Genomic DNA, 15,547 nt, shown 5'->3' on the forward strand with positions numbered 1-15,547 from the left:
CTAACCAATTCGGCATTATAAATCTGTTGCAATTTCTCACAAATCTCGTCAAATTTAAAAACATGGTTAAAAAAACAAAAACTTTTGTAGATATATAGCTTGCATGCACTTTTATTCTTTAAATTAGTTTTGAACAGCGAATTAAAACAATGTTTTACTGCGAACAGCCACAAATTTTTTTTTTTCAAAATCAAAATAAGTATCAAAATCTCGTTTATACATAGATTCGAAAAAGTTGTCAAAAAACAAATATATAACAAATAAATGTTATCAAAGGCAAGATAAGTTACTTTTCTACCAAACTGGATATATTTTTTGTGTTTTTATTCAATGTAACATGTTTATTCAGCTCGAAAAAAATACAGTGTTTACCGTGGAAAATTAAAAATGGCGCCCGGCCCGACTCTCTTTGACACGGTAAGTTTAAGAAAAGGAGTTAAAAATAAAAAAAACTATACAAAATACTGTTAAAAACTCACCGAATATATGTCAGCCTATGTCACGGTAACATATATTGAGCAAGTTTCTAGCAGTATTTTGTCTACTTTTTTATTTTTAACTCTTTTCCCCAAACTTACCGTTTCAAGAGAGTCGAGCGCCATTTTAAATTTTCCAAAACATCGGTAAACACTGTTTTCAAGCTGAATAAACATGTTACATTAAATAAAAACACTAAAAAATTATCCAGTTAGGTAGAAAAGTAACTTGCTTTTGATAACATTTATTTGTTATATATTTGTTTTTTTGACAACTTTTTCAAATCTATGTGTATTGTAATACAAACCCTCAAAATCTATATCAATATTCTTGAAATTTTAAAAGCAGTTAGAAAACACATCAAACTACAATTAGGAAGCTTTTTATTTCGTTATTTTTTTTTCTACTTATTAAGCGAAAGATATTTTTACAACCTGCTCCAGCGTAGTATAAACGGCCTATGGAATTAACACCTTCAACCTCGAAAATAGAAATCAACAAATTTTTGAACGCTCTTTTTGAAAAAAAGCTCTCTTAACTTCACCTCTAATACAAATTATGTGTGGCAAGTCTCCTCCTAAAACACTCTTTAACCCTAACAATAACACTAAGTTCGAGTGGCAAGCCCCCCCCCAACAAAATACCTCTGTAAGCCACATACAAGCATCTAAAACAAACAAACAAAAATAGATCCTTTCTTAAAGAAAAATACACATAAAAATAAATTGGTTAACTGTCCTAAAATGCTAGAACGGCCAGGAAATGATGAATTATTTTACATTAAATTTTTGTGAAACTAACCGCTCCCTCCTCTAATATTGTTTTTGTTAGCTTTGTCTCTGTCAAGTTTTCAGTATGTTTACACATAATTTTCCTTAGCCCTACAATTAATTCAAAGTCCAAATGGCAACCCTCCCCATATTCTCATTGCATAGGAACCCTCTTAAAACTACACATAATCATCTTAAAAAAAAAAAAAAAAAAAAAAAAAAAACATGCATATTTTCCCATAGAAAAAAAAAACAGTTAACTGCCCTAAAATGCTAGAATGACCTGTAATAGGAAATTTTACATTCAATTCTAAAATAATTTGTTTATCTTTCATTAAAGTTTTTCATGGCATTTTATACATAATTTCCTAAAAAGGTAGAATCACATTTTGGAGGGGTGGTCAGAAGGAGTTGAGTGGGGTTAAACAGAAGGTGTTAATCTACAATAATACCAAAGAAACATTGCAATATATTCATTTTTAAATGGTCTTATGTTTAGATTTAAGTTTTTTGTACATAAAGTACATTACAATTCAACTTTGAGTTTTCCAACTTCTTTTCTGTTTATGAATACATGGCATTTTTAAGGAATTGCTGCATATTTATGCACATTTACTGCAGATTATTTGGAAACCATAAACTTTGTGAGATTTTCAGTTGCATATTCTGATTCCTTGTACAAAAATACACTTATATGGTAAATTTCATTTCTTAGTCTTGTGTTTTAACAAAGATATGACATTTTTACTGAAAAAGTAGTGTAAAAAATGTGACAAAACGCATATGGTCTTAAAGAGGGAAAAATATCCAAACGTGTGAGGCACAAAAATAGCCATAACTTCCTTAATTTTAATCAGATTTAAAAAATTTAAAAAGATTCTTTCTTAGCTCATCAAGCTCTTTCTATGCATACCAATATTGAAATATTTCAAGCTATTTCAATTTTTTCATGTGTATTGCTATTAGAAAGACAGGTGGTGTCCTTATTAACATGCCACCACAAGAGCAAGGTTGAGCTCCAGAATAGTTTTTAAGATGCAAAAAGAGACACACGAAAGAGGCACAAGATGAAACAAAAATAGCTGTATGCTAAAGGACCTATGGTGATAGGATGAATTAGACAGCAGATGGGTTCATTTTACAATACACATTGATTCTAAAAAGTGGTAAAAAAAAAAAAAAAAAAAAAAAAAAGGATGTTACCAAAGGCAAGATAAGTTACTCTTCTAGCTAGCTGGATTTTAGTGTTAATGCAACGTAAAATGTTTATTTGGCAAAAAAAAATAAAAAATAAATAAAATAAATGGTTACAATGTATTTGTTATGCAGCCATTTTTCTTGTGCTCATGTACTATTTGATATTACTTGTTTTTCAAGCCAAATAAACATTTTACATTAAATAAAAACTAATCCAGCTGGGTAGAGGAGTAATTTATCTTGCCTTTGGTAACATTTATTGAACATTTGTCTTTTTACTTTTTCAAATCAATTTAGATTGTGAACAGTAGACACTATTGCAACTCAGTAGAGTTTCTTTCTTCTAACTCCCACACTAGCTTTATGTAAACGTTGATCCTTGCTAAATTGGACAATCTAAGTTTTTTGTCATTTTTCCCTTCATACCTTCACTTCAAATTTAGTATTTTGTTCTAAGAAAACTATTCATTCCATGTGGTTTTTAAATTGTTGTCACTAAATTGCTTGTTCTCATAACTTTGTCAAATTGATATTACTTTATACTCTGCTTACTTGAATTTGATTGGTTAGACGTTTCAGCATATCCTGATTCTATTCATTATCTGCTGGGAAACGTTCATGAAAGTGGTTTTTATTGTAGTAACAGTTTTTCTTATTTCTTCTAACTTCTGCACTTGAATTAATACATTATTTGAGCCATGTTATACAATAAATAAAAAAACTGATAAGTTGGGCAATTTTATGACCATTTTTATTTTGCTTTGCCCCTTTTCCCCTTGCATACCTAACATTTCAAATTTAGCATGTTTTTCTAAAAAGCCATTCATTCTCTTGTCTAAGGATTAGCTATTAAAGTGCATCTCACTGAACCATGCCACTAAAACAATAAGTAGGCGGTCAATTTGTGACTCATGAACACTTTAAATACAACCTTCTATGATTCGTTCCTTCCATTTTTGGACAGTATAAGACTGACCATGATGACATTTCTGCACAAAGAACAATCTTGCATCTTTTTGTTTTCATTTTTTTTTTTTTTTTTTTTAAAACATTTTGACATGCTTTTTTGTGAGGTCACTGTCATAAATCAGAACACAATGAAAGCAAAAAATGTGTTTGTTCTTTTTGTGGACTGTTGTTATCCTCCTCGCCACAGTCGTTTCACCTCGTTTCAGCCAGCTCATCCTCTGGTTTTCTCGAGATGATTAACCGCGATGGGATAGGAATACCGAATCCTGTAAGTTATCACCAGTAATTATTGCCTTATTGCAATACACACGGACGATAAAACACTTTGGATAATCAGATTTCAAGAGAGTTCTGCTAAAATAGTCATATTTTAAAAACCAAAGCACTAAGTTTTCAAAATACCACCTTTTTGTTTGGAAATGAATGTACTTTCAAATGAATTAATAATGTGCATTATATATTTACAGAGCAAATAAAGTGATAAAAATGTGAACATCATAAAATGGCGTTTTTGGATTGATGTAGTATTAGTAGTAGCAGCAGCAGCAGCAATAGCATGGCATAAACAGACATTTTTTTTGTGGATTTTTATTCCAGATCGAATTTTTTTAAATTGAAAATCTGGTAATAAAACTTTTCATACATGTCTAGTTAGAGCTATTTTATTATCAACCATATAAACATTTAAAAACAAATTTTTTTTCAATATCTAAACAACCGAAGATGTAAAATAGGGTTGTTTTGGTTCACGTGCATGAGCGGTACAACACTTCCATTTTTCGTCTTTAAAAATGTTTTCAGTGGATTTATTGTCAAATGGAAACTAATCTACCCAATTATAAACAAAAAAAAAAAAAAAAAAAAAAACCTAACAAATCGATATTTGAATATTTGTAGGAGGTGCTCAGTTAATAAAAACAGAAAAAGACATGAAAAATCAAAATAAAATTCAAATTTTTTTTTAATTTGTCAGTTTCAGCAAAAGTTTTTTTTGTATTTAAATAGGTGGGACAAAAAATACTTGATACTTTTCCAAACATGTTTTCTGTTAGTGACGTCACTTGTTTTAAATAACAAGTATTTTTGTTGTAATTCTTGTAAAGTTTCACAATGGGTGCCAAACATTCTCTTAAACAACAAAAAAACTTGCTTAATCCTATGTCTAGCTCTAGGTAGAGTGGCAAGTCTCCTCCTAAAACCATTGCCCGTGTGTTTGTGTAGGGAAAAAAGTTTTGGTAGGTAGGCTCGAACCCGAAGCCTTGAGGCACTACGAGGGCAGCGGGAATGAGAATGGTTGAAATTAAACGATTAAAAAGTTAAGTGAACAAGTTCACACAGGTTCATAAATTTAATGAGGTAAAAAAAAAAAAAATCAGCCATAGGGGAGTTTTTTTTTTTTTTTTTTTAACCGATTCCTTATAGTATTTATAGTGTACACTCAAGAGAAAAATACAGCCAAAAACTACACTTCTATCATAAAAGCTTTCAAAATACTTACCGCAAATCGAAGCAACAAACAGGATTTTCCAACACCAGAGTCACCAATCAAAAGAAGTTTAAACAAATAATCACTGAAAACAAGAAAAAGAAAACATTAGCATTTGAATAGGTAATAAATCTATTAAATTAAAAACAGTTTAAGTAGATTCAAAAGACTCAAATGATATAGACCTCAAATGGAATTCACAGCAATATTCTGCAATATATAGGTCACAATGACACAAAAAGCAAATTTTAATTAAAAATTCGCTATATAAAGTACTATCTACGTATATATAAAAATTAAATTGAATTTTAATAAACTAATAATGAAAATGATTTAGTAGATATCAGAAAACTTAAAAATTTAGTAGACGTTCAAACTTTCTTTACATAAGTTCAAATATTAAAGAATCATATATAGTAAAAGAATTTCAATAATTGACTATTATGAAATATTACAAAACAAAAAAGTCACAATGACCCATTTTATTTTGAATAATTTGGTCAAAATTGAAAGAGTTCAGAACAAAAAAAAAAAGAAACCCTATGCAATGAATAGCCGATTTTCTTTTAAATATTTAGTTTATTTTTCGGATTATTTTGATAAAATTTAAAGTAAAATCCAACACTTTCTCTTTATTATAATGTACAAATTCTGTCTTTTATATAAAACTTGATTTTTTAGTCTCATATCAAAAGAGACCCAGACATATAGTAAGGTTTAATAAGATTTTTAAAGTTTTTCATACAAACTAAAAATAATTAGTAAACGAAATGCTAACATTACATTTTTAATCCATTGAAATCATTAATAAATCTCAATAAAAATCTAATAAAAGTGTATGTACAAAACCTCAGAGTAACAAAACATTAAACTCAGCTATTAATGTATATTTTTATGCACATTAATAATAAATGTTGAGATTGGTCTAAATATGTGATAAATTGTGCATATATATATATATATATATATATGTTTTTTTTTATATTATTAATGAGAACCATTTAGGGTTAATATCTAGTAATTACACATGTAATCTGGAGAAAAACGCATTTAAAATGTATAAATATGTTGAGATTTTTAAAAAATTAATTTTTTTTTTTTAAACAAAATAGTCTTACAGAATCGGAAGTATTGCTCTTCGAGCCATTAAAATATTTTTTTTATTGTTCAAGTTTTAACCCCCATCACTATATTATGCATAAATTTTAAATTAAAACCCTTGTTAATGTCAATCTTAAATTACAAATATATTTATAAGTATCGTGTATAAACTAATTTTATTTGAATTTTTGAAAAATATTTAAACAAGTTGATTTTCTACATTTACCAAAACCGAAATGCATGATGGATTTAATTATAATTTTTTTTTTTTTTAAGCATAATTTGAAAAGATACAAGAATCGTGTTCTTAGAATGAACATTTAACTTTAAAATAATCCATTTCATTTGCTTTAAAACATATTTTGGAATATACATTTAAAAAATTTTTTGTTTCATCCTAAAAATCTATTTTCAATAAATATTCATTCCATGGTTGGCTAATTTTCCACGCACCGATGATAAAGAAACAAAAGTTTCTAAATAGCTCTGAATTGCTGGATCAGTTAATACAATTGTTATTAAACTGACTGTAGAAATGCATTTACTAGTGAATTTTTTGGAACCTAATGCATCTCCAAGGCCTTTGAACTTTCTTTTGAAAGTTTGCATAAGATACTCAGAAATTTCCACATTGCCACTATGGCACCACCTTTTTTTTTTTTTTTTTTCTCAAAGATGTGGATTAGGATAAGTTTTTGTTTTTTTAAATGGAAATCGCTCAAGACAAGGCATAAAGCCATTTGATGTAAGTAACTAAGAATCTTAATACGATAGTGCTGTTATTTTCTAGGTCATGACCTTCCATTTCTTGTAATAAATAATTTTACCAAGAATTCTTCATAATTTTGTTTGTTTGGTTTCGATTATAGCTGATGGCACTTAAGTCATCTATTTTTTTTTTTAATAAATAATTTTACCAAGAATTCTTGATAAGTTTTGGTTATAGTTAATGGTATTCCAATAATCTATATTTTTAAATAATTTTATCAAGAACGCTTCAGAAGTTTTGGTTTTGGTTATAGCTGAAGAAACTAAAGCATATATATATATATCTATCTATATAAAAGCGAAAATGTGTGTATGTGTGTCTGCTAAAAACTTTCGACAGAACAAAAATTAACAAACTTGGTATCATATTGAAGCTCCATCCTTCGCCCGAAAAATATCAAAAAAATTGGCCAAAAACGCTCATTTTTTCACCCTGAAATCGACAATTTTCTACAGGGGGGGGGGGGGATAAACAAAAACCGTCCTCTCATGAGATCAGTTCTATACATGCGTTAGATGACGTCATGGCCTGACTTAGTTTAAATATTTGAAGAACTGACAATTTCATGTACGTCGTGTTAGCTCAGTTGGTTAGAGCGTTGGTTCATTATCTAAACGTTTTGGGTTTGAATTGTGGTGAGTTTTATTTTTTTTTGTTGATTTTTTAAATTTTAATATTGAAGCAGTGTTATTTAAGCCATTTTTCACGTAACGTTTGTTTTTCTGTTTTTTTTTTTTACTTCGCTTATTCCTAGTTTTTAATTAACACCCCCAACCCAACCGACACACCCACCCAAAAACACCCGGGTACACACCGATTTTTTAAATTTTAAAATCTAAATAGGCTTAATTAAGCCATTTTTAACTTTTTTTTGTTTGTTTTAACGTTCGTTTTTCTGTTTTCTTTTTTGTTTTTTTTCGATTTTTATTCAACATCGTTCGTTTGCCCTACGTTAGTTTTTTTTCTCGACGTTTTGATTACCGCCCCCCCCCCCACCGCTTTAATTTTCAGATAAGTTTTAACGTTCGTTTTTCTGTTTTCATTTTTTACTTTGCTTATTCTTAGGTTTTCATTAACAACCACACACCTCCAAACACTCGGGCAACACCAGCCCCCCCCCCCCCCCAGTATATATATAAAAAGATAAAATGTGTGTATGTATGTTCGCTTTTTGTATATGTCCAAGAAAGGCTTTTTTCAGAAGTGCTTGGTCGGCTCACAACTTAATAAAACTTTTTATATCACATAAATCATAATACCTTCCAGTTAACAGCGAATCTCGCCTGTCTATTTAATTTACTCGATTTCGGGAAGATAAATATTCAACAGTTTTCGCTTGCCGCATGTGGATTAGGCTTTTTCCTATAATAAAAGCGACACTAATTCTGGCGGTATTTTTCCAGTTGCCATCGCCGGAAATGTCCGAAATGTCCTTATATCAGATAATTGCTATTCAAATTGGACAAGGAGAGCTGCCCCCTCCCCCCAACATCTTGGGAAAATAAAAATAAAAACCCTGCAGTCAAAGTTATTAAGACATTAAAACGTGCACCTGCAAATTCTAAGTAATTAAATAAATTCAGACGTGTTTCCGTTAGTATGTCACAGTGGCCCAATGGTTAACGTCGCATGTTTTTTTTTCACACTTTAATTTCCAACTTTGCCTCAAGGGTTCAATCCTCATACTCACCTACCAAAACTTTATTTTACCCCCCCCTTTTGATTTATCACCAAACACTTGGGCAACGCCGGGTATCCCCCGCTAGTCTATAAATATAAAAGCGAAAATGTATGTATGCATGTATGTGTGTTCGCTTTTTCTGTATGTCTACAAAAGGCTTTTTTCAGAGAAGCGGTCGGTCGCCTAACAACTTTTTAAAACTTTTATATCACATAAATCGTAATATCTCAGAGTTAACAACGAAGCTAGCCTGTCTATTTAATTTGCTCAACATCGGGAAGATATATATTCAACATTTGTCACTCGCCGCATGTGGATTAGTCATTTTCCTATAATGAAAGCGACACTAATTCTGGCGGTATTTTCCGTCTATCGGCGGAAATGTCTGAAAGCAATCAGCTTTGATCAATGTGGAAATATTTTCCATATATCAAACAAATGCTATTACATTTGTACAATGGGGGGGGGCTGGTTTTACCCCACCCCCAACATCTTGGGAAAATAAAAATAAAAAAAGCATTCCCGCAGTAAATGAAATACTATCCGGCAGTCAAAGTTGACCTCATTAAGTCATTAAAACGTGCACCTGCCAAATCCAAGTAATTAAATAAATTCAAACGCGTTTCCTTTAGCATCTCGCGGTGGCCCAATGGTTAAAACCGTTGCACTTTTTTTTTTTTCACTTTAATTTCCAACTTTGCCTTAACGGTTTGGGTTCGATCCTCATACTTACCTATCAAAACATTTTTTTTTTTTTTTAAATTTTACCCCCCCCCCAAGTTTTCACACACACACCTCCAAACACCCGGGCAACGCCAGGTAACCCTCGCTAGTATATATATATATATATATATATATATATATAAAAATAAAAGCGAAAATGTGTGTAAGCATGTATGTGTGTTCGCTTTTTCTGTATGACAACAAAAGGCTTTTTTCAGAGAAGCGGTCGCTCGCTTAACAACTCTTTAAAACTTTTTATATCACATATAAATCGTAATATCTCACAGTTAACAACGAAGCTAGCCTGTCTATTTAATTTGCTCGATTTCGGGAAGATAAATATTCAATATTTGTTGCTTGCCGCATGTGGGTTAGTCTTTTTCGTATAACATCTTGGGGGTGGGGGAAAAAGAAAAAAAAAAAGCGTTCAGCAGTAAATGAATACTATCCCGCAGTTGACCTCATTAAAACGGGCACCTGCTAAATCCAAGTAATTAAATAAATTCAAACGTCTTTCCGTTAGCATCTCGCGGTGGGGCAATGGTTAACATCCCACGTTTTTTTTTTCACACTTTAATTTACAACTTTGCCTCAAGGGTTCGGGTTCGATTCTCATGCTTAATCTTTTTTTTTTAACCCCCACCAAACACCCGGGCAACGCTGGATACCCCTCACTAGTATATATATATATATATAAAAATGGCAAAATGTGATCATTTTATGTGTCTCGCAAAGGCTTTTGCTGACATTTTCCGGGGGTTACTATGTCTTAGAACTATTTATATACCGTCTAAATAATAATATCTACGATTTGCGAATGCGCGTCGTGTCTAGATTTATTTACATCGACTTTTATAAGATTCGCACTATTTCGCTCTGTCGCTTGTTTGGCTTTTTAGTATAAATAAAGGGAAACTAAATTCAAACGGTTCGTGTTCTCAGCTTTCAGCTTTTGATCAATGTGGAGTTTCTCCTTATATCAGACAATTGCTATTCAATTTGGACAATCCCCTTTAAATGGGGAGCCCCCCCCCACCATCTTGAGGAAGCGAAAACTAAAAATACTGCCATGTCATCGTAACGTTCCCGCGATGACCTCATTTAGCGCCTACCTGTCAATCAAACCTCTTTCACTCGCTTTATAAGCCTTAACTTAACATGCTCATCAATTACTCTCACTCGTGGCCGAGACGGTTAAGTGGTTGGCTTTTGTTTCCACCTCCACGTCAAGGCTTCCGGGTTCAATCCCGCCTCCCGACCACGACTATTTTTTTTTTCTTTTACACCTTTTAATTTAAACAGGGTTATTACTTCGCTTATTCTTTAGTTTACCCCCCCCCATATACACAGCGTTATTATCTTAAGATTGCAGGTTCGATCCGACAGGTTTATTTATGCCATTTTTTTTTTTAAACATCGTCCTTTTTTATATTTAAACAGGGTTATTACTTACCCCCCCCCCCTGCACACACCTACAAACACCCGGACAACACCTGCTAGTAATTTATATATATATATATATATATAAGGCAAATGCGGCGCGCGCATTTTTGTATGTCTCGTAAAGGCTTTTTCGCTGATGGCCTGGGGTTGGTACTATCGCTTAGAAGTGTTCATATACTCCCTAGATAATAATATCTAGGATCTGGGAACGCGGGTCGCATCTAGATTTATTTACAGCGACTTTTACAAAATTTCTATTTTGGCGTCTCGGATGTTGATTCGGCTTTTCCGTATAAAAAGCGAAACTAATTCAAAGCTAAGACATTGTTCTCGGCAATCGTGCCAGGAACGTAGCAATCAGCTTTAATGCAAGGAAAATTCCTTATATCAGATGATCTCTATTCAATTTGGACAATCCCCTTTTGATGGGGAGCTGGTTTCTCCAACATCTTGGGGAAACAAAACCAGCCAAAGTTGAGTAAACAAACCAAAAAGTTGAGTAAAAAAAATAAATAAAAATAAAAAAATAAAACCCTGCCCCCACAGTAAAAGTTAACTCCGTTACTTCTATTTGACCTCACTAATGAGATCAAATAGAAACGGCGCACTTTTTTTTTTTTTTTTTTTTTCCACACCTTATTTTCCAACTGCGCCTCTACCAAAACTTTTTTTTTTAAACAAACACCCGGGCAACGATTTTTTATTCTTTTGTTTTGATTTACCCAAAACCACACACCTCAAACACCTGGGCATTGCTAGTATATATATATATATATATATATATATATATATATATATGTGTGTGTGTGTAAGTTTTGGTTTGGTTTCGATTCAAGCTGATGAACCTAAGTCACATAGATATATATTTTTATTTTTGAAATCGCAACTATCATATTTAAGCATGCTTTACGACCTGACTATGGTGGGTATCCCTGCTAGTTTGGATAAATACTTTTGCAGTTTTAACAAAATAGCTACAATAATATTAGAACATCTCCATTTACGCCGAATATCTACAGAATGCCAACATCAATATATTACGTACGAATCAATCCAGTGGAATTTCCACAGGTCCTGCTAGAGAAAGATGATTATCTTTTAGACAAGAGATGCCTATTGACCTTAGTCTTAAGAAGGTAAAAGGAAAACAGTTACAAAGCAAGGGTTCCATAATCCTGAACTTCTTGAAAAGAAGCTACTGGAATAGGAAGCTGTATTAGAATGAGGTATCAAAACAGTGAATTGATGGAGACCACTAGACCAATAAGTCAAACAGGCTGGAACAAAGGAAGCAGAAAATAGATTTGATAATTCTAAAGAACAAACGCCATAACAGTATTTATAGAAAAGACTAAAGACTAGCAGCATCATACTTATGAGATCTACTTTGAAAATGCTGCCAGGTGAAATGTTTGAATATTTCTATTTTAGAATGCAAATAAAATGGTATGCATCAAGACAATATATCATGCATTTTTTTTCACTCCCCCTCATTCTGCCTCCTAATATAGTGAGAAGAAAGAAATAGTAAAAGCTCGAAATTACTGTCTCATGCACAAGATTTAAAATTTCATTAAGATTGAATGTGGATATTTGAATACCCCTTGCTTAGGAGGATGGGTTCAGGACCACCTATATATGGTTTCCATTTTATACATAAAATTTAAGTTAGAATATATTTAATGTTTTAAGGGAGATTCTTCTTAGTCCCCTTCATGCTTCCCTTCCACCTTCCATTATTGTCTCTAGAAAATTTTTTACAAAAAGGCACTTAGTCGTAGTTTAAGGAATGTCTTGATTTGTTGTATAATTTCAAGTATAAAGATTAGCTGCTTTAATTTAGAAAACTAAACTAACTTGTGAAATTTTATCACAATTTTCAGTCATTAAAAGAAAATACCATTTTTAACACTATAAAGAATACGAAAATCACAAAATTACACATTCGATATTTTTGAAAGTCATTCCCTCTTTTGAATAGACTAGTTTTAATTTAAACCTTCACTACTTCTGGTTTGACAATGGATGCAACGGCAAGCAAAGACGTCACCCCCCCCCCCACTTTTCCTCCTTTGTAGTACAGGTTCAAGCCTGCCTGCCACTACTCAGCACCTACAAACACCGGGAACCCAGGCTAGTACAAAAAAAAAAAAAAAAAAAAAAAAAAAAAAAGGGGGGGGGGGAACTACTGCTAACAAATGAACGAAAAAAAAAAAAAAAAAAAACTTTGTTATCAAGCATTGCAGTCCTGTAAAGTCCATTACAACTGGTTTAAAATGGTTTGGATGCAGTGAAGGACCAAATTAATATATTTCAAAATTGTCTTAGATGTTATGATCCACACTAGCGGAAATGAAGATCAGTCGAAAACAGGTATTTACTTCCGTCCTACCACAGGGAGATGTGACACAAGGTCAGAAAAGTGAGGGAAGTTTCAAGTCTGTGTCCCTAAATGAGGAGGACTCTAGCCTAGCAAAAAAATTGCCTTAGCAGCCCTGTTTGCATTTGCTGGTAGCAAGCAATAAGCTTAACATCCCCTCTCCCCAAAAGCCGAAAGGTAAAAGCCTAGAGGCCTAGACCCCATTAGATTATACAGAACATTGCAACCTTAACCCCAGTCAGCAGGGAAAAGGATATATATATATAAAAAAAAAAAAAAAAAAAAAAAATGATATTGCATAGGTGGAGTTAATGTATGTAAATTGATGGGATTTAAAAAAAAAAAAAAAAAAAAAAGTGAAAAATGGCTTAAAAAAATTAAAAAATCGGTGGGTACCCGGTGTTTTTGGGTGTGTGTGGTCAGTCGGGGGTGGGGGTGTTTATGAAAACAAGAATAAGCGAAGTAATTTAAAAAAAAAAAAAAAAAAAACCCAGAAAAACGAACGTTACGTGAAAAATGGCTTAAATAAGCCCGTTTTAATAAAAAATTTTTTTAAAAATCCGGGGGGGGGCATCTCACACCACGATTCAAACCCAAAACATTTAGATAATGACCCAACACTCTAACCAACTGAGCTAACATGACGTACATGAAATTGTGTCAGTTCTTCAACTATTTAAACTAAATCAGGTTATGACGTCATCTGACGCATGCGTAGAACCGATCTTGTCATGAGGACGGTTTTTGTTGGACCCAATATACAGTAATGATTAAAAAAAAAAAAAAAAAAAAACTCCGTGCCATTATCGAGAACTGAAACCAAAATGTTTAGTTCATGATTTACTTTTTCCTTTGACACTAATGCCCGAGCTATGGAAGGTATGTTTGCTGAAAAGCTAAAAATTAAAACACGAACCAATAGCTATTACATTACGCATGCATATTCATAATGTCGTTATTCAACCTTCACCTGGCAAATTCCACTTTTTTTTTTTTTTTTTTAAGTTTTGCATTTTTGTGCTGATATTCTGACTAAAACCCAAATCTAAAGTTTCACATGGGTTCAAATACCCTGTCAGACAGGAGTTTGGTAGGCAAAATCTTTTTAAACAAATATATGTATACATATATAGGAAAAGGTTTGTGTTTACTATAAACTTTTTTATGCAAATATTACCCAAGTATAAATCATGTAGAATATCAGCATGAATATAATTACATGTGATAGTTAACTAAGAATGATCATCCCATAAGAAAAGACTAATAGGGAATTAATTAAAATGTTTAAAAGAATATGCAAATTAGCTAGATCTTTTGCAGATGAATGCAACTCCACAACTCGTATAACAATGTTGTATTTTCATTTTAAATAAATAGAAAAAAAAGGGGGGGGGTCAATGTGAATATCGATACACACACACAAAAAAATTTATAGGAGTATAGATTATTTTGGAATAGTAAAAAGAAAGTCAAAATGGGGGAGGGTGGGCAATGATTTGAGAATTAACTTGTTTTAAACTAAAGTGACGTAACTTTGGTTTACAACCCTCAAAAGGAACTAGTATCTTTGTTATGTGCCGAAACAATGTAATACACTATAATCTGTGGTGCCTATTGTGGATCCCCAAAAAGTGTACCGACCTGTAGAGTAAGTTAGACCTGAATCCCAATTTAAAGTGTACAAGATACAGGTCATTCCCGCACAAAGAGATGGCACTAAATGACAATTCCTGGTGGTAGTAGACTCTTTCTACTAACTAGGAGATATACTGTGCAGGTGGTACGACCACAAGGACAGCTTGGTTGAAATTTTGCAAGTCATTGATATCACATGCCCCCCCCCCCCCTCCAAAGGTAAATTGTATAGTAAGCATTTCAGGAGAGTTATGATATTCCAATGAATGCTGAGCCATTAGCAAGCTCTCTCGTGACAGTTTGCAGCACAATGATAGATCCATAGTGAAATCTGACCAAACCCAACACAGAGGATTTGTTGAAAGCACTACACGTGCACAGCATGGCAGTTATCCTTAGGGTGAATTCATTACACTGGTATGGTCATGTGAAATGTTCATCTGCTAATAAACCCTTGCAGAAGCATGAATGTTCTCAACCGTAAGAAATTTAGTTGGCCTAGGAAACAAGTGATTGGACACGACTGCTAACCCATTGACCCAGGAGAAAGAAATGGAGTTAGCTTGAGTAAATATATAATATATTTGAGCCCCGAATAAGTGAAAACAGGCATTAAATGAATAACAGGAATAAGAATATGAAAAAAATAGATTTTACATACTGAAAATTCGCTTCTAAGCTAATAGTATACAAGGCAACAGATTTTTCTAATTTTCAACAAATCTTGAATGGCCATAATTTGGTGGCCGAGTTAGCTACTAAAATAAATTTGATATTGTTTTTTGCAAAGATACGTGTCTATAATTATCAATTTTGTTTTTTTAATAGATACAATGGAAACAAGCCAAGCAGGTGGAGTCCCCACTCCACGCGTGAAAAAATTTACTTTGACCATGACTAATGTTAGTGCAAAATT

General features: G+C 32.4%; 1 protein-coding gene across 1 annotated transcript in view; it reads right to left on the reverse strand.

Annotated features, from left to right (window-relative positions):
* The window catches only part of LOC145268283 (ras-related protein Rab-1A), an 86,259-nt gene that overhangs the window by 18,253 nt on the left and 52,459 nt on the right, over nt 1–15,547 (reverse strand). The window contains exon 2 of the mRNA XM_080123686.1: nt 4,912–4,984. Coding sequence (XP_079979812.1) covers nt 4,912–4,984 — 73 coding nt within the window. The remainder of the gene's footprint in view (nt 1–4,911; nt 4,985–15,547) is intronic.

Source organism: Euprymna scolopes, chromosome 43, assembly GCF_053919585.1.
Source record: "Euprymna scolopes isolate OS-2025 chromosome 43, ASM5391958v1, whole genome shotgun sequence".
NCBI classification, from domain to species: domain Eukaryota; kingdom Metazoa; phylum Mollusca; class Cephalopoda; order Sepiida; family Sepiolidae; genus Euprymna; species Euprymna scolopes.